General features: G+C 41.5%; 1 protein-coding gene across 1 annotated transcript in view; it reads right to left on the bottom strand.

Moving 5' to 3' along the window:
* The window catches only part of gprc5bb (G protein-coupled receptor, class C, group 5, member Bb), a 21,210-nt gene extending 2,161 nt beyond the window's left edge, over positions 1-19,049 (bottom strand). The window contains exons 1-2 of the mRNA XM_061881325.1: positions 18,845-19,049; positions 17,405-18,518 (exon numbers count right to left, since the gene is read on the bottom strand). Of these exons, the coding sequence (XP_061737309.1) occupies positions 17,405-18,518 (1,114 nt within the window). The 5' untranslated portion in view covers positions 18,845-19,049. The remainder of the gene's footprint in view (positions 1-17,404; positions 18,519-18,844) is intronic.
* Positions 19,050-21,238: the final 2,189 nt, after the last annotated feature.

Genomic DNA, 21,238 nt, shown 5'->3' with positions numbered 1-21,238 from the left:
TCCTGTCTCCTTAGCAGAAAAACAGCCCCAAAGCATGATGTTTCCACCCCCATGCTTCACAGTAGGTTTGGTGTTCTTGGGATGCAACTCAGTATTCTTCTTCCTCCAAACATGACGAGTTGAGTTTATACCAAAATGGATACATGGATGATACAGCAGAGGATTGGGAGAATGTCATGTGGTCAGATGAAACCAAAATAGAACTTTTTGGTATAAACTCAACTTGTCGTGTTTGGAGGAAGAAGCATACTGAGTTGCATCCCAAGAACACCATACCTACTGTGAAGCATGGGGGTGGAAACATCATGCTTTGGGGCTGTTTTTCTGCCTAGGGGACAGGGCGATTGATCCGTGTTAAGGAAAGAATGAATGGGGCCATGTATCGTGAGATTTTGACCCCAAACCTCCTTCCATCAGTGAGAGCTTTGAATGGTTGACCAAATACTTATTTTCCATCATAATTTACAAATAAATTATTTAAAATTCCTACAATGTGAATTCCTGGATTTTTTTTTCACATTCTGTCTCTCACAGTTGAAGTGTACCTATGATGAAAATTACAGACCTCTGTCATCATTTTAAGTGGGAGAACTTGCACAATCGGTGACTCACTAAATACTTTTTTGCCCTACTGTAGATGGTACTACATATGTACAAAATAAACCACATGATGTTAGTGCATCAGTTGCGGACTACTGATCAAACTACATAAGTAACATACTGTAATTTGATTTTGAAAATAATTTTTTTATCTTGATAGATTTAAAATGATCACCAATAAGTTGACTGACAAACATTATCACATAATGTATTCAGAAAACATAAAAAAACTACAAATAAAGACAGAATATTATTAACCGCAACATGTAAGTGTAAAAAAAAACAACAACATTATGATTTGTACAATTTCAGAAGATGCTTCTTATATTTTTAAACAAAGAAAACAATCTGAAGTTGTCTTTATTTTTCCTCATCGTGCCGTGATTTTACCAGTGTTGCCCACATGGGAGTAGATTTTGCATGTGGCCCCCGTTCTAAAATTAATTTGATGCCCCTTAAGTGATGTACAGTGGTTTTCATACGCCTTTTTGTATAATTTGGTTTTCAACAAAAATTTGGGCCAAAAGTTTTCCCCGTCTTCGGTATTTTGACCAAACATTTCTCCTAACAAACTTGTCAGTTTGCCTGTGTATCATTCCGCCAGAGTCAAGTGCGCAAATCACCCATTGGTAACTAAGTGTTTGTCCATTTTGTTATTTTTTATAACTGCAAAACAATTCAATATGACCCAAATATAGTTACATGTGTCATCACCTTGATAAAAAGATGAGAAAAAGTATTGCGTTAAAAAAACAAAACACAGCAAAGTACAGTTGACCTACGATTTACGTACTGGAATGGTTCTTGAACAGCGATCGTAAACAGAAGTTTGTATATCGAAGCAAATTTATTCATAAGAAACAATGCAAACATCACAAATGGGCAAGTTTGTACACTTTGAACACAACATAAAGTGCTATACAGTACTGTGTATCAAACAAACATGACAAAAGGATGATGGATCAACTTTCTATTTAATAAGCTAAACTGTCATCTTCCTATGCAGCCGCCCTGCCGACACGCACACACACTGTCACTGGCCCCGTGGTGGACTCACGGCTGGAAATCACAAAACTCCTTAACTCTACCAGGTAGGTCGTTACAATTCTTTAGGAATAAAAATTGAAAAGTGAATCGAAAAATTTGTGCAATGAGAGATTCGTAAATCGAGGTTCCTCTGTATTGATTGATTGATTGATTGAAACTTTTATTAGTAGGTTGCACAGTACAGTACATATTCCGTACAATTGATCACTAAATGGTAACACCCCGAATAAGTTTTTCAACTTTTTTAAGTCGGGGTCCACGTAATAGATTTTATTTGTAAAAAGCACTTTACTTTGAGCAAATAACAAATACAAATAATAAAAATAAATACAATTTAAAAACCAGAAAAGCCTAATAGCTAGAATTAGTATGAATACATCAAAAAAAAAAAGGCTTTTTTAAAAAGAAGGGTTTTTAAGCCTTTTTTAAAAGCATCCACAGTCTGAGGTGGCCTCAGGTGGTCAGGGAGAGCGTTCCACAGACTGTACGACGATGGCGTCCCCATGGCTCTCACCTGCCCTACTTTCTTTTCCCTCATCACCGTCTTCACCAACAAGAGTCTTCAATAAACATAAATTGACGCCGTGAAAGCTTCAATAATCGTTTAATTCGTCATTTAAATGTGTTTCATTATTTGCAATAACATATTTTTATAGTAATATTTGTGGATGTTTGGAAGGGATTCATTGGATTGAAATTATTTTTTTATCAGGAAAAACTGTTTTAATACAATCTTTGGAGCGGATTGCTAACAAAAATTGAGGAGCAGAACCACTGTAAGCATAAGTGGGAAGCAAGCAATAATTATAACTAATTATAGCAATAATAGCAATAATTATTATTATTACTAATAACCATTGGATGAGTTGTCACATTTGACAAATTATTGCGGAAAAATGAGTTTTCCTTGTCATAACAATTTTTTCCGTATCTGCACGTTGTAAATATGCCCTGTGATTGGCTGTCGACCTGTCCAGGCCGACTCTCTCCCCAAGTCATCTGAGATAGGCTCCAGCTCACCCAGGACTTATCGTGAATTAATTGACACATTTAAATACAGTATGTAAATACTTAAACTCTGAATAAATCACTTTTGAAGTACAAAACCCCAAACCGGTGAAGTTTGCACGTTGTGTAAATTGTAAATAAAAACAGAATACAATCATTTGCAACTTTTCAAATTATATTCAATTGAATAGACTTCAAAGACAAGATACTTAATAATCGCAGTGAGAAAAGTATATATTTTTGCAAATAATCATTAATTTAGAATTTAATGGCAGCAACACACTGCAAAAAAGTTGCCACAGGTGCATTTTTACCACTGTGTTACATGGCCTTTCCTTTTAATAACACTCAGTTAAACATTTGGGAACTGGGGAGACCAATTTTTGAAGCTTTTCAGATGGAATTTTTTCCCATTCTTGCTTGATGTACAGCTTAAGTTGTTCAACAGTCCGGGGTCTCTGTTGTGGTATTTTAGGCTTAGTAAAGCGCCACACATTTTCAATGCGAGACAGGTCTGCACAACAGACAGGTCAGTCTAGTATCCGCACTCTTTTACAATGAAGCCACGCTGTTGTAACACGAGGCTTGGCATTGTCTTGCTAAAATAAGCAGGGGCGTCCATGATAACGTTGCTTGGATGGCAACATATGTTGCTCCAAAACCTGTGTGTACCTTTCAGCATTAATGGTGCCTTCACAGATGTGTAAGTTACCCATGCCTTAGGCACTAATACACGGCCATACCATCACAGATGCTGACTTTTCAACTTTGCGCCTATTACAGTCTGCATGGTTCTTTTCCTCTTTGTTCTGGAGGACACAATGTCCACAGGTTCCAAAAACAATTTAAAATGTGGACTTGTCAGACCACAGAGCACTTTAACAATTTGCATTAGTCCATCTTAGATGAGCTCGGCCCACCGTTTCTGGGTGTTGTTGATAAATGTCTTTCGATTTGAAGAGTAGTTTTAACTTGCACTTGCATATGTAGCGAACAACTGTAGTTACTGACAGTGGTTTTCTGAAGTGTTCCTCAGCCCATGTGGTGATATCCTTTACATGGTGATGTTACTTTTTGATGCGGTATCGCCTGAGGGATTGAAGGTCACAGGAATGACCTCTTACGGGCAGTGATTTCTCCAGATTCTCTGAACCTTTTGATAATATTATGGACCATGGATGGTGAAGTCCCATAATTCCCTGCAATAACTCATTGGGAAATGTTGCTCTTAAACTGTTCGACAATTTGCTAATGCACTTGTTCACAAAGTGGTGACCCTCGCCCCATACTTGTTTGTGAATGACAGAACATGTAATGGAAACTGCTTTTATACCCAATTATCGCACCCACCTTTTCCCAATTAGCCTGTTCACCTGTGGAATTTTTAAGTGTTTGATGAGCATTCCTCAAACCTTTCTCAGTCTTTTTTGCCACTCGTGCCATCTTTTTGGAAATTCCAAATGAGCTAATATTTGCAAAAAATAACAACATTTTCCAGTTTGGACATTAAGTATCTTGTCTTTGCAGTCTATTCAATTGAATATTGGTTGAAAATTATTTGCAAATCATTGTATTCTGTTTTTATTTACCATTTACACAATGTGCCAACTTCACTTTTGGGGTTTGTATAATACATACGCTCTATAGGAGCAACAAGATGTTGTTTCTACACATTTCACATATCTTTGTGCCTAAGCTTCTAACACACACTTTTTTATATATATATATATATATATATATATATATATATATATATATATATATATATTCACTCAGCAATAAAACAGCCAAAAGCACACAACAAATTTCCATCTGAAGAATACATGCGGTACTGCAAGGATTTCTTTATTCCATTGCCTTCACCTGATTTGTCCTTGGAGCTTATTATTTAGTTCTCTAGCAGTCTCTCCTTCAAAGTGGAATGTGGAATGACTCATCCCTTATCCTAAAAGACTATTAGGTAATCCGATAAATCAAGGGGTTTCTGTTGCATGAACATTAAATACCTTGTGAGGGAAGAACGTGCATGTCACTAATCTGGTAGATGTCTTGATTTTGTATGATTGTCAGTTAACACTGTTTATGTTTGTACTATTTTGGTCATCTTTAAGCATAGATAGACATCCTACTGCTGAATTGTTTTTAAATTATACAAAAAAAAACAAAAAACATTATGAGGGAAATATGATTGGATATTCTACCAATCAGTATAAAGCACAGGATTTAGTCCTGGTTAAAACATCCCTGTCACAGAATCATTGTCCACTTTTTAAATTTCTCAACCAAGGTTGTAGACCTGCGCAAGACTGATCGCATTAATTAGATGACACGTATTTATTATGCAACGTACGTTTGACTTTGGATTGATTTTGAGTAGAGATGTCCGATAATGGCTTTTTTGATGTATCTGATATTCCGATTTTCTCCAACTCTTAATTACTGATACTGATATCAACCGATACCGATATATACAGTCGAGGAATCAACACATTAGTATGCCTAATTTTGTTGTGATGCCCGGCTGGATGCATTAAACAATGTAACAAAGTTTTCCACAATAAATCAACTCAAGTTATGGAAAAAAATGCCAACATGGCACTGCCATATTTATTATTGAAGTCACAAAGTGCATTATTTATTTTAAACATGCCTCAAAACAGTATCTTGATATTTGGGACATGCTCTCCCTGAGAGAGCATGAGGAGGTTGATGTGGGCGGGGTTGGGGTGGGTTTAGGTTGGGCGGGGGGTAGGTGGTAGCGGGGGTATATATTGTAGCGTCCCGGAAGAAGGGTTCTGGGCATTTCTTCTGTTGCGATTATGTTGTGTTACGGTGTGGCTGTTCTCCCGAAATGTGTTTGTCATTTTTGTTTGGTGTGGGTTCACAGTGTGGCGCATATTTGTAACAGTGTTAAAGTTGTTTATACGGCCACCCTCAGTGTGAGCTGTATGGCTGTTGCTCAAGTATGCGTTGCATTCACTTGTCTGTGTGTGAAAAGCCGTAGATATTATGTGACTGGGCCGACACGCAAAGGTAATGCCTTTAAGGTTTATTGGTGCTTTGTACTTCTCCCTATGTACGTGTACACAGCGGCGTTTTAAAAAGTCATGTATTTTACTTTTTGAAACCGATACTGATCATTTTGAAACTGATACCGATAATGTCCGATATTACGTTTTGAAGCATTGATCGGCCGATAATATCGGCAGTCCGATATTATTGGACATCTCTAATTTTGAGTCTTTGTATTTTATTCATGTTATGAGTTGTCTCAGTTATCATTAAGAACCTGCAAGGAGTAAGAATGTGCGTGTGCATGGAGTCATGCCTTCTTATAATGCCTAAAAAGAGGAATCTCTTTTATTGTGGAAAGGTGTAGGACTTCATCTGAGAAGTCGGTCCAAATACCGTAGTATTGGACTTCTCACACCAGACCCTTAATGTCTCTCTCTCTGCTATGACTAGGGATGGGTACCTATCGCATTTGAATCGATTTCTCTACTCAATGGTATAAATGTTTAGTACTTTTATGTGTTAAAATGTGCTAAGCGTTTATGTTTGTAAAAATCTTTTGAATAAAATCTTATTTTATCTAGTATTTAACATTGAGCTGGGTCTCATTTGCAACCACTGTACGGTGCTGTGGTATATAGTGGACTTCACACGCAGTTGCTATTCCAAGACATTAGATGGCAGTAGTGTATAGGCTACGATGTGTTTAAATTTTAAGTACCGTATTTATCGTATCAGGCACATTTAAAAATGTTTCTCAAAAATCAACAGTGCGCCTTATAACATGTTGCGCCTAATCAAGTTGTGCTTACCGACCTCTAAGCATTTTTTGGGGGTAGACGGTGCAATTATAAGTCCAACCAGAAAATTGCAGTCATACATAAGTAATACGTGGTGACTGCAAGTTGACGGCTGTTCAATAAATGACGCGAGCAAGTACCTGTAAGCAAGCAACACCAAAACTTTGAAGTTTGATTGAAAATATAGACTCTATATTGCATGTATTCTTCAGATGGAAATTTGTTGTGTGCTTTTGGCTGTTTTATTGCTGTGTGAATATATATATATATATATATATATATATATATATATATATATATATATAAAAAAGTGTGTGTTAGAAGCTTAGGCACAAAGATATGTGAAATGTGTAGAAACAACATCTTGTTGCTCCTATAGAGCGTATGTATTATACAAACCCCAAAAGTGAAGTTGGCACATTGTGTAAATGGTCAATAAAAACAGAATACAATGATTTGCAAATAATTTTCAACCTATATTCAATTGAATAGACTGCAAAGACAAGATACTTAATGTCCAAACTGGAAAATGTTGTTATTTTTTGCAAATATTAGCTCATTTGGAATTTCCAAAAAGATGGCACGAGTGGCAAAAAAGACTGAGAAGGTTTGAGGAATGCTCATCAAACACTTAAAAATTCCACAGGTGAACAGGCTAATTGGGAAAAGGTGGGTGCGATAATTGGGTATAAAAGCAGTTTCCATTACATGCTCTGTCATTCACAAACAAGTATGGGGCGAGGGTCACCACTTTGTGAACAAGTGCATTAGCAAATTGTCGAACAGTTTAAAAGCAACATTTCCCAATGAGTTATTGCAAGGAATTATGGGACTTCACCATCCATGGTCCATAATATTATCAAAAGGTTCAGAGAATCTGGAGAAATCACTGCCCGTAAGAGGTCATTCCTGTGAGCTTCAATCCCTCAGGCGATACTGCATCAAAAAGTAACATCACCACGTAAAGGATATCACCACATGGGCTCAGGAACACTTCAGAAAACCACTGTCAGTAACTACAGTTGCTCGCTACATATGCAAGTGCAAGTTAAAACTACTTTTCAAATCGAAAGACATTTATCAACAACACCCAGAAACGGTGGGCCGAGCTCATCTAAGATGGACTAATGCAAATTGTTAAAGTGCTCTGTGGTCTGACAAGTCCACATTTTAAATTGTTTTTGGAACCTGTGGACGTTGTGTCCTCCAGAACAAAGAGGAAAAGAACCATGCAGACTGTAATAGGCGCAAAGTTGAAAAGTCAGCATCTGTGATGGTATGGGCGTGTATTAGTGCCTAAGGCATGGGTAACTTTCAAGCGCCGTGTGTAATGCTCTATATTATATTATAGAGCATTACACACGGCGCTTGAAAAATCTGTCAAAAGGCTTTAGTAGGACTTTGGTAAGGTTGCGGCTACCCTACTCAAACATACTTTGCTTCAACATACGGGTGCAAAGGGCCCCAAAATGGCATCTACTAGGACCGTGTTTTTCAACCTTTTTTGAGCCAAGGCACATTTTTTTCATTGAAAAAATCCGGAGGCACACTTCTAGCAGAAATCCTTAAAAAATTAAACTCAGTAGTCGATTGACAATAAAAAGTCGTTGTCGCAATTGTTGGGTATGACTTTAAACCATGACCAAGCATGCATCAATATACTGTAGCTCTTCTGTACTACTACTGTGGCTGTTCTTGTCTTGCGCTCCTATTTTGGTGACTTATCCTGTTTTTTTGGTATTTTCCTATAGCAGTTTCATGTCTTCCTTGAGCGCTATTCCCCGCACCTGCTTAGTTTTAGCAATCAAGAATATTTCAGTTGTTGCTACCCTTCTTTTTGGGGACATTGTTGATTGTCATGTCATGTTCGGATGCACATTGTGGACGCCGTCTTGGCTCCACAGTAAGTCTTTGCTGTCGTCCAGCATTCTGTTTTTGTTTACTTTGCGCCAGTTCAGTTTTAGTTTTGTTCCCCAAGCTTCAATGCCTTTTCTTAGGGGCACTCACCTTTTGTTTATTTTTGGTTTTAGCCTTAAATATATTTTCACCTGCATGCTGTCTCCCACATATTGTGGTCACGACAAAACAATTAGCTACCTGCTGCCACCTACTGATATGGAAGAGTATGACATTATTACGCTGCCGAGCTCTAGACAGCACCGACACTCACATTAATTGCAGACTATAATTACTTGTCCAGGGTGTACACGCCTTCCGCCCTATTGTAGCTGAGATAGGCACCAGCGCCCCCCGCAACCCCAAAAAGAAAATAAGTGGTAGAAAATACTCTGGAATGCCCTCCCGGTAACAGTTCGAGATGCTACCTCAGTAGAAGCATTTAAGTCTCATCTTAAAACTCATCTGTATACTCTAGCCTTTAAATAGACCTCCTTTTTAGACCAGTTGATCTGCCGCTTCTTTTCTTTCTCCTATGTCCCCCCCTCCCTTGTGGAGGGGGTCCGGTCCGATGACCATGGATGAAGTACTGACTGTCCAGAGTCGAGACCCAGGATGGACCGCTCGTCGGGACCCAGGATGGACCGCTCGCCTGTATCGGTTGGGGACATCTCTACGCTGCTGATCCGCTTGAGATGGTTTCCTGTGGACGGGACTCTCACTGCTGTCTTGGAGCCACTATGGATTGAACTTTCACAGTATCATGTTAGACCCGCTCGACATCCATTGCTTTCGGTCCCCTAGAGGGGGGGGGGGGTTGCCCACATCTGAGGTCCTCTCCAAGGTTTCTCATAGTCAGCATTGTCACTGGCGTCCCACTGAATGTGAATTCTCCCTGCCCACTGGGTGTGAGTTTTCCTTGCCCTTTTGTGGGTTCTTCCGAGGATGTTGTAGTCGTAATGATTTGTGCAGTCCTTTGAGACATTTGTGATTTGGGGCTATATAAATAAACATTGATTGATTGATTGAGAGAAAATGGATGGATGGAATTACTTGTTTGCAAAAAATATTTTTACCCCAGATAGGTGAAATTACATAATCTCCCAGGGCACACCAAACTGTATTTTACAGCACACTTTGCCGCGGCACAGTGGTTGAAAAACACTGTATTAGGAGACATGTTATCTGGTGTTATGTTTTGACCTATTATACAAAACCAACTTTTCTGACCTAATGGTACCTACTAATCAGGGGTGTAAACAAAATAAAATAAATCAGATTAATCATGATTCTTTTGTAACTATTCATAATTGCTAAAAAAAAAAAAAAAGCAACATTTTTTATTTTTAAAAAATGTATTAAGCAAATGAGTTTCTTTGTAGTAATATAGAAACTAAACAGAGCCTTTTATCTATTTATGGAGGAATGTAGTTATCATAGAACTGGTATCCAATGTTATTAAAAAAAAATAGTGTGACGATCTGTCACATTTACGTCCGGTTATGCTTCTTTAGTTTGTTTATTTCTTGAGTAGTGCTCTTAATTCCTGCATGTCTCCCTCAGCGCTTTTCTCCCTCACCTGCCACTGATTATCAGACTGGTCACACCTGTTAGTGGTTTCCAATTAGACTTCTTTATAAACCGGCCTGCCCTGCACACAGGGCTTGATGATTGCTTCCAGTTGGCATGTTCCATGCATGTACACGGCCCAGTTGTACTATTTCCTTTGGGCATTAAAGTCATGTTTACCTGCGCTACACCTGCCATGTCTGCATATTGGGCTTCAAGACCAACAGAACCTGACATGTAGATTTTGAATCGATATTGAATCGTTACCCCCAAGAGTCGAATCAAATGCTGAGGTGCCCAAAGATTCACAGCCCTACTGTTGATCAATCATCAATCAATGTTTATTTATATAGCCCCAAATCACAAATGTCTCAAAGGACTGCACAAATCATTACGACTACAACATCCTCGGAAGAACCCACAAAAGGGCAAGGAAAACTCACACCCAGTGGGCAGGGAGAATTCACATTCAGTGGGACGCCAGTGACAATGCTGACTATGAGAAACCTTGGAGAGGACCTCAGATGTGGGCAACCCCCCCCCCTCTAGGGGACCGAAAGCAATGGATGTCGAGCGGGTCCAACATGATACTGTGAAAGTTCAATCCATAGTGGCTCCAAGACAGCAGTGAGAGTCCCGTCCACAGGAAACCATCTCAAGCGGATCAGCAGCGTAGAGATGTGTGTTTGCCATCTACATAAGTCTCAAAAGCTTAAGAGCGTCCGATCTTGTAGTCGTCGCAGAAGTCAATAAGCCCCTTCTTGTCTACCCTCTTGTTGGGGGAGCATTCATCCTCCGTTGTTGCTATTTCTAATAAAAAGTAGCGTGCAGTTCAGACTTGGGCAAATTAAGGCCCGGGGGCCACATGCGGGCCGTTAAACTTTTCAATCTGGCCCGCCGGACATTCCCAAATATTTTTTGTAGATCTTTAAGGTAGAAACTGTAGCTGCCATTATGATGTGTTCTAATGACCGTAAGTGTTCAACTATACCAGGGGTCGGCAACCAAAAATGTTGAAAGAGCCATATCGGACCAAAAATACAAAATCAAATCAGTCTGGAGCCACAAAAAATTAAAATCCACCCCGCGACACCGAAGGGAATAAGCGGTAGAAAATGAACGGATTACATACAGTTTGAGATGTAAATGGAATTAAAATGACTTAAATGAAACTTAATCAGCTCAAATATAGCTACAAATGAGGCATAATGATGCAATATGTACATTTTTAGCTAGCCTGAATAGCATGTTAGCATCAATTAGCTTGCAGTGACTAAATATGTCTGATTAGCACTCCACACAAGTCAATAACATCAACAAAACTCACCTTTGTGCATTCACGCACTATGTTAAAAGTTTGGTGGACAAAATGAGACGGAAAAAGAAGTGGCATAAAACACTACTAGAAAGTCGGAGGAAGTTATACATGTAAACAAACTATGGTGGGTTCGAGGATCGTCAAAACTAGTAGGACAAAACGGCGCTCGCCAAATACTCGGATCAGTGAAGCATGTTTAATACCAACAGTGTGCTTTATAACAATTAGGGAGGTTTATGTCATCTTTTTCCTCCTACTGAAACCAAATTAAAACAAAAAGATGTTTTTGTCCCCTTATCTTTTTTCCATTTTTCAGAGAGCCACTAGGGCGGCGCTATATGGCTCTAGACCCACATGGGTTGCCGACCCCCGAATTATACAAAGTATTTCAATGGTTGGAATATGCGCTTATGGATGATATACCAGTTACAATGGTAATCTAACTATTTAGTTACTATGGTCATCTACGTCACAGCAGCTCAAACGAGGCACCAAGCAGTGTGGGCGGGAAGCGTTTCCATAGATAGAGCTTTACACAACAAAGTTCTAAAGCTTAGTGATATATCAGATGTATCAGATTGTAGGTGGGTTTATTTTGTACCTCTTGTTCACATTTCACTGTTTGTTGCATTTTTTTTGGCGTTTCACTTAATTGTAAAATATGTCAATCAAAAGATGGTGTGGCCTTCATATTTTGTCAATATTCAGTGTTTTATCGTTCATAGAAAAAATAAAAATTCCATTACGTTTTTTAATGCGGTCTGTCATAACGTTTTTAGCATTTAATCAGACATTATTGTGAAGTTTTGTATTAGTGTCCCTAAAAATAGATATACCGGCCCCCAGACACATATTTTCTCTGAATGTGGCCCCCGAGTCAAAATAGTGTAGTTCCTACTTAGTCTGTCTGCAATCCCGCTATGGAAGAGCTAAAAACTACCAGTACAACAAATCCGACAGGGAGAAGACGCTGTCGAAGTGGAGTCAATCAATCAATCAATGTTTATTTATATAGCCCCAAATCACAAATGTCTCAAAGGACTGCACAAATCATTACGACTACAACATCCTCGGAAGAACCCACAAAAGGGCAAGGAAAACTCACACCCAGTGGGCAGGGAGAATTCACATTCAGTGGGACGCCAGCGACAATGCTGACTATGAGAAACCTTGGAGAGGACCTCAGATGTGGGCAACCCCCCCCTCTAGGGGACCGAAAGCAATGGATGTCGAGCGGGTCTAACATGATACTGTGAAAGTTCAATCCATAGTGGCTCCAAGACAGCAGTGAGAGTCCCGTCCACAGGAAACCATCTCAAGCGGATCAGCAGCGTAGAGATGTCCCCAACCGATACAGGCGAGCGGTCCATCCTGGGTCACGTAAATAAGACATCCCATGAAGAGACGGTCAGAAAGCGGCTTGAAGATGATCTGTAACACAATCTATGTACATTTTGACGAAAGATCCACACATCTTTTGTAGACCATAAAGAAATTCTCAGACTTGTCACTGACAGGTTGGATTAAGTTTTAGTGTTTCCTCTGTGTTTATGCTCTTATTTTGGTTCAGTTTCCTGCTTGTCTGCCTGAGAGCTGTTTCCCCTGACCTGCAGCTGATTGGCAGCCTGGCCACACCTGGTGTCAATCAGCCGACTACTATTTATACCTCCCTCTCCTCCCAGTCAGTGCTGGAGTAAAGTCAGATGGTTCCTGTTTGCTGTATGATGTTACCTGTTTCCAGTTTGCCTGTTTCCTGCTTCCTGATTCCTGCATTTTATTTTTGACATTAAAGTCATGATTTCCTCGCATCTTGGGGTTCGTCACCAGCACTTCCTGACAGAAATGTTTTAAATGTCAAAAAAAACATCTTAGTATGACCCCTTTAATGCATCCTATAATCCGGTGCGTCTTTTGTATCAAAATACACTTTTTATAATGCACTGCACCATATTAAAGTTAAAGTACCAATGATTGTCACACACACACAGTAGGTGTGTCGAAATGATTATCTGTATTTGACCCATCACCCTTGATCACCCCCTGGGAGGTGAGGGGAGCAGTGGGCAGCAGCGGTGGCCACGCCCAGGATTAATTTATGGGAATTTATCCCCCAATTCTAACCCTTGATGCTGAGTGCCAAGCAGGGAGGCAATAGGTCCCATTTTTATAGTCTTTGGTATGACTCGGCCGGGGTTTGAACTCACATATGGTCCGAAATTTCCAGTATTGTATTCATTACACTCTAGCTGTGTGATTGTAACGTGCATCTTAGTTATAGTTTTGATTAGCAAACGTGGAGGTGTTGAAATTGTCATGTAAAATCAAGAATCGTAATCGATAACTTGTTCTCGGAAGAATTCATGTAAATTAGCAACAAGCTAGCATATTTTGAAAAGTGGAGTTTTAGTATATATATAAGTTGATTCTTCATGGAAAACTGCTTAAAAAGTGCTTAAAGGCAGTCCGGCTAAAGTGCTGCTTGAGTGCTTGTTTCCCGGCAAAGTGTTTGAGCCGATACCAATCATCCTGTTGCTTCTCAAGCATACAGTAGTTGTGTAAATACTTGTTTTGTTGTTATGGCAGTCAAACATAAGAGATATCTTCAGACTTCACTATGATGGCAATATGACTCAAGTTAACAACACCAACATTTGATATGCCATACATCCATTTTCTTCCGCTTGTCCCTTTTGGGGTCGCATGAGCCTATCTCAGCTGCATTCGGGCAGAAGGCAGCGTACACCCTGGACAAGTCGCCACCTCATCGCAGGGCCAACACAGATAGACAGACAACATTCACACTCACATTCACACACTAGGGTCTATTTAGTGTTGCCAATCAACCTATCCCCAGGTGCATGTCTTTGGAGGTGGGAGGAAGCCGGAGTACCCGGAGGGAACCCACGCAGTCACGGGGAGAACATGCAAACTCCACACAGAAAGATCCTGAGCGCAGGATACAACCCAGGACCTTCGTATTGTGAGGCAGACGAACTAACTAACCCCTCTTCCACCATGCTGTCCAGATTTGATATGTTCCATTAAAAATATAGAACATTGCACGCGGCGCTCAAAAATCTTTAAAAATGTTTTAGTACGACTTTGGTAAGCTGTGAAGCCGCACCGCTTGATAGAATGTCTTCGCATTAAACATACGAAGATTATTATGGTGTGTTTAAAGTAAGACATATTATCTGGCGTTTTGTTTTGCAAAATTATGCCAAAGCAACTTTTCTTACCTTCTGGTGCCTGCTGATTGTATTTGGGATCTACAAAAATCCTGAAAAATTGCGCGTGTCCGCCTTTGCAGTCCGTGGAGACAATGTGGTAGATTAAGCTTCTTTTTTTCTCTTTTTGTTATGGGACATTCATCCTCCACTGTTGCCATTTCTAACATAAAGTAGTGTAAAGTTCTTACTTATATCTGTCAGTAAACTCGCCATGAAAGCGGTAAAACATACCGGTGTAGTGAGTTTACATTATTCACCCAAGGAACTTTAGTTATTAGAGTTCAGGTCGGACGTTTTTTCACGGGACACATTTCCGGCCTTGATGTTGTTTCCGGATGAGGAGATGCTGCTCTGTTATTGATTGAAGTAAAGTCTGAATGTCATTAAAACAGTTAGCGCCATCTTTTGACATTTCTTCCACTCCCGTCTTTGCACGCTACACCGCTTCAACAAAGATGACGGAGAGAAGATGCTGCCGAAGGTTACCCGTGTAAATAAGACCGCCCACAAAACGGCGCATCCAGAAGCGACTGTCAAAAAGCGGCTTGAAGGTGATCTGAAAACATAATCTATGCAAAATTTTGACCAAAGAACCAACATTACATGTTATGTAAACCACAAGGAAGTGTTTTCAATTTAGAAAAAACATAATAATAATAATAATAATATGACTCCTTTAATGCGACCTATAGTCCGGTGCGCCTTTTGTAGGAAAAAAGATCGAAAATAGACCATTCATCGGCAGTGCGCCTTATAATCCGGTGCGCCCTATGGTCTGGAAAATACGGTAATTTGTATATGTTGATGCAGCATTTAAAAGAGCACCATCAAATCATCCGTGGTTGCATAGCAACTGTACACTTACAGCTGGTGCTTGCTCGCCCTCGGTGTCAAAACTATGACCTCCTATTGTTGTTACTATAACAGCCTGCAGGGTTAATATAGCTGGCTTCTCTTTCTTCCCCTCCATTTATCTTCTTTATTTTGTATTCCAAGTTAGCATTACATGTATGTATTGTTGCATTTGGACAATTGTATTGTTGATAATAGAGGTAAAGTATTGTTATTATTCATTAGTGGGACATAGAAGAAAAAGAAAAGAAACGGCAGATCAACTGGTCTAAAAAGGGAGTCTATTTAAAGGCTAGAGTATACAAATGAGTTTTATTTAATAATACAACTCTAACATTTGACAACCAAACAATTAAACAAGGCGACACGGTAAAGAATCTGGGTATTATCTTCGACCCAACTCTCTCCTTTGAGGCACACATTAAAAGCGTTACTAAAACGGCCTTCTTTCATCTCCGTAATATCGCTAAAATTCGCTCCATTCTGTCCACTAAAGACGCTGAGATCATTATCCATGCGTTTGTTACGTCTCGCCTCGACTACTGTAACATATTATTTTCGGGTCTCCCCATGTCTAGCATTAAAAAATTACAGTTGGTACAAAATGCGGCTGCTAGACTTTTGACAAGAACAAGAAAGTTTGATCACATTACGCCTGTACTGTATATACCTTTATATACATATATACATACATATATACCTATACTGTATATACCTTTATATACATATATACATACATATATACCTATACTGTATATACCTTTATATACATATATACATACATATATACCTATACTGGCTCACCTGCACTGGCTTCCTGTGCACTTAAGATGTGACTTTAAGGTTTTACTACTTACGTATAAAATACTACACGGTCTAGCTCCATCCTATCTTGCCGATTGTATTGTACCATATGTCCCGGCAAGAAATCTGCGTTCAAAGGACTCCGGCTTGTTAGTGATTCCCAAAGCCCAAAAAAAGTCTGCGGGCTATAGAGCGTTTTCCGTTCGGGCTCCAGTACTCTGGAATGCCCTCCCGGTAACAGTTCGAGATGCCACCTCAGTAGAAGCATTTAAGTCTCACCTTAAAACTCATTTGTATACTCTAGCCTTTAAATAGACTCCCTTTTTAGACCAGTTGATCTGCCGTTTCTTTTCTTTTTCTTCTATGTCCCACTCTCCCTTGTGGAGGGGGTCCAGTCCGATCCGGTGGCCATGTACTGCTCGCCTGTGTATCGGCTGGGGACATCTCTGCGCTGCTGATCCGCCTCCGCTTGGGATGGTTTCCTGCTGGCTCCGCTGTGAACGGGACTCTCGCTGCTGTGTTGGATCCATTGTGGATTGAACTTTCACAGTATCATGTTAGACCCGCTCGACATCCATTGCTTTCCTCCTCTCCAAGGTTCTCATAGTCATCATTGTCACCGATGTCCCACTGGGTGTGAGTTTTCCTTGCCCTTATGTGGGCCTACCGAGGATGTCGTGGTGGTTTGTGCAGCCCTTTGAGACACTAGTGATTTAGGGCTATATAAGTAAACATTGATTGATTGATTGATTATCAATAGTTTTATTTCTATTGGTATTTGTACTACTCCATGTGTAGTGTGATAATGTTCATTGTCATTTCTGTATTGATTCTTTTACCAACTGCTTCTTTGCTATCACTTCAACCATCATATTTGTACATATCCTATTTGCTAATGTTGTTCTATTGTTGTTGTTGTTATTGGTATTGTTGTCTTTGCCGTTTTTGTTTTTCTCTCTCTTATCCGCCTCTGGTCCCCACAATTTCCCCCTCTGTCTTCATTTTTTTTCCCTCTTTCTATCCCCTCCTGCTCCAGCCTGACTGAACCAAATGATAATATAAATATATTTGATAAAGTCAAATACAAATAAGGCAACAAGAGAAATATCCCACACTTCTCTTTTGTAAAGTAAATCTGTATGATTTTCCTGAGAAGCTGGGCAGGACTAAAAAAAAATAAATAAACAAAAAAGTGTGACCTCCTATGTTTTACTTGATGGCACATCCAAACACAAACACTCACTGACACACTCAAAGCACGGGCGTACTTGCACTGTGCTCCTCCATAGAAAAGGCCTGGTTCTCCTGGAAGGCTTGGTGAGAATGTGCGGGGAGCTCGTCTCTGAAGTGCGAAGGAGGCGTCGTCTCGCTGGTGTCGAAGAAATCCTGCGTGCCGCATTGTGGTCGGTTCCAGAGACACAGGTGGCTTTCTGGAATGGCGTGGAACAGCAGCAGGATCCATCCCTGAACGACGAGGGCCACCGCCAGAGCGGGCTCGTCCAGCAGACGGTCCTCCGCCTTTCCGGCTCCTCCCCCTGCCTTCCCCGCCTTCCCCCTGAGCCTCACTGCTTGACTCCCATAGAGATAGAAGCCAAGCCAGGCCACCCAAAGCAATGCCGATGCCAGACTAGCCAGGAAGAGCCACACTGCGTTACACTTCCATCTCCTTTTGTCGTTCTCTCCGTCCCTGTCCTCCTCACACTCAGGTGGCCCCTCGACCCCGAACTCTCCCCCGCACAACACCACCCCTAGAGAGAGCCCCATGGCAATGAGGAGCAGCCCGAGGGTGTAGCTGCACGTCAGAGCAAAGTCCAGAGGTGGGTATTCGCAGGCCGGGTGGCCCTCCCTGACTACAGTGAGAAGGACCCATTCCGCAGAGATGATCCCCTGAACCAAGGCCAAGGCCAAGCCCAGTGCAGCCAGCGAGCTCCCGGATGGGCTGGACTTCCCAACCACCAGCCTCCTGAGCCTCACGCCCTGGACCAACAAGCTGGAGAAGCACAGGGCGAAGAGGGGTCCCCAGAAGGCCCTGCGGATCACGCACAGGACCTGGTTCTTTCCCACAAGGAACGCAAGAGAGATGAGGAATATCCCAAGGAGCGTGCCCAGGAGCAGCAGAAGGGGGCCCACGCCAGAACGCCTGGCCGGGTCGGAGATGGAGCGAAGTTTGACGAGCAGGAGCGCGGACAGGATCAGGGATGTGAGGCCCCCGCAGCAGGCCAGCGCCTCCAGAACAACACCCCACACCGACTCCAAGTCACACAGCACTCTGTATGGAGGCTCCACATTCTCACTACACCCCAGTGGAGGCGGCGGCGACGGGTGCGAGGTGCAACAGCCGACGAGTAGTGAGAGGACGACAGCGAAAGCGTAGGCGGCCATCTTTAAAGGGATGACAAAAAGAAGGAGAAACAGAACAGGTTCATCATTGAGTACAGAATCCGCATCAAGCTGTCACATATCAGAAAGGAATATTCTCCTCTCTCCGAAAACACACTCATGCACTCTCAGCACAGAAAAGAACCGCTTTTAGCGCTGGGCAATAGTTTCCATGGCAACGGGAAACAGCGTGGGCTGACATGGCACACTGGGCTTTGAGAAGTGCGGCTTTATGGGAACCAAAAACACATCCTTGTTGTGATGCACGGATCTGAAGGTGAAAGTCTGCAGATTTAGAACAAATCCAAATGGAATCGTGTCAAACTTACCTTGTAGGAATTCTTTACTCCAATTCTTAATAGTTCATAATAAAGATGAGTCTCATTCTTCCATTCGTCATTTCGGCACCAGATCAAATTGGACACAGTAAAATCCTCAGGCTGTCAGAGACCAAAAGGCTTCCAAGTTCTGTCTTTAAAAAGATGATGTGCTGATTATCACATACTTATTAAAATACGTGAGGATCAGTTTTGTACGACATCTCAAATGTCTCTTCCTCTCTCTTGCACCCTCTGTCCTCCTCTTGCTCTCCGTCAGTCGGTCTGCTTGTTTCTCTCTCCCTGCTTCATGCTGACTGTGCGGAGGTGTCAACAGAGATGCAATCCCAGCTTTGGTGCGTGCTCACCCACACACGGGAAGCAGGGACTGCTGGTGCGCCTGTCTAACCAGGAAATAACACCACTTCACATTCAAGGCGGTTCTTGTCCAGCTTGGCACTTGTACCTCAGATCAGTTCTCACTTGGACCGGAATAGGCGACAATTGTTCACCTCAGACGAAAACAATGATCGGCCATACCTTCACCTCCAAAGGTGTCAGCTGAGAAAGAACCTGGAGTGATGAAGGCAGATGGTCGGCGCTCTGAGGCCACGTTGCGATCCTTGTAGGAAACGTTACATAACAACCTATCTGGCATTACACGGCCAAGTCTCCCATTTGGACGGACTAATCTCCTGCCCTGGAGATGAGCTGGAGAAGGTTCTGAAGGAGACCGTGTGTTGGATTAATTGTAAATAAGTCATCTCATTTTTATTCAAATATTATTGTTTGCAGATTGTATTGTACCATATGTCCCGGCAAGAAATCTGCGTTCAAAGGACTCCGGCTTATTAGTGATTCCCAAAGCCCAAAAAAAGTCTGCGGGCTATAGAGCGTTTTCCGTTCGGGCTCCAGTACTCTGGAATGCCCTCCCGGTAACAGTTGGAGATGCTACCTCAGTAGAAGCATTTAAGTCTCACCTTAAAACTCATTTGTATACTCTAGCCTTTAAATAGACTCCCTTTTTAGACCAGTTGATCTGCCGTTTCTTTTCTTTTTCTCCTATGTCCCACTCTCCCTTGTGGAGGGGGTCCGGTCCGATCCGGTGGCCATGTACTGCTTGCCTGTGTATCGGCTGGGGACATCTCTGCGCTGCTGATCCGCCTCCGCTTGGGATGGTTTCCTGCTGGCTCCGCTGTGGACGGGACTCTCGCTGCTGTGTTGGATCCGCTTTGGACTGGACTCTCGCGACTGTGTTGGATCCATTGAGGATTGAACTTTCACAGTATCATGTTAGACCCGCTCGACATCCATTGCTTTCCTCCTCTCTAAGGTTCTCATAGTCATCATTGTCACCGATGTCCCACTGGGTGTGAGTTTTCCTTGCCCTTATGTGGGCCTACCGAGGATGTCGTGGTGGTTTGTGCAGCCCTTTGAGACACTGGTGATTTAGGGCTATATAAGTAAACATTGATTGATTGATTGATGCATTGTTAGACAAACTGAAGAGAAACTAAACTTGGCGTTAGATTGAACTTAGGTTGACCTGCCAACCTCAAGGAGTAGTTTGCAGATGAGACAGAGCAACACAGGAAGTTACTGTATCTTTTGTATTTGCATGTGTTATGTTCTCAATATAGGTGTTATGTTTCCAACACAGCTGTAAATCCCCCTCCTCCCTTAGTACAGCTGTGTGTGTGTGTGTGTGTGTGTGTGTGTGTGTGTGTGTGTAAGTGTAATGCAGGTCCTCCCGAATGAATTAGAAGGCGAGGGGAGCGGGAGAAAGGTTCCAAGAGTGAGTTGGAGCCTCGTACAAGAAAAGCAATCACTGGTTTGTCTTCTATTCTCTGTTTGTCATGTTTTTTGATCATGTCTTGTTTGGCTATGTTCTGTTGACCTTTGGACTCTTTAAGTTCCTGTTTTTTTTCTGTCATGTCTTTTTGATCATGTCTTGTTTGGCTATGTTCTGTTGACCTTTGGACTCTTTAAGTTCCTGTTTTTTTTCTGTCATGTCTTTTTGATCATTTCTTGTTTGGCTATGTTCTGTTGACCATTGGACTCTTTAAGTTCCTGTTTTTTTTCTGTCATGTCTTTTTGATCATGTCTTGTTTGGCTATGTTCTGTTGAGCATTGGACTCTTTAAGTTCCTGTTTTTTTTCCACTCCCTTGTCTGGTTTCCTTGGTTACTCATTGTGTCCACATGTCTTTGATTAGTGCTCACTTGCCTCCCGAGCACTAATCGGAGGCAATATTTAAGCTTGTCTTTGCCAGTCAGATGGCCTGGCGTCATTCTGTCACGGCGGGGGTGGGTCGCAGCATGCGGCAGGGTCGTTCTCCCAGGAAGGCAGACCGACAACTCGGGACATTGCGTTTAGGTAAAAACATGATTTAATTGTCACTAAAAAG

Source organism: Nerophis ophidion, linkage group LG20, assembly GCF_033978795.1.
Source record: "Nerophis ophidion isolate RoL-2023_Sa linkage group LG20, RoL_Noph_v1.0, whole genome shotgun sequence".
NCBI lineage: Eukaryota > Metazoa > Chordata > Actinopteri > Syngnathiformes > Syngnathidae > Nerophis > Nerophis ophidion.
The sequence above is the reverse complement of the archived record's forward strand: the minus strand, read 5'-3'. Positions and strand labels throughout refer to the sequence as shown.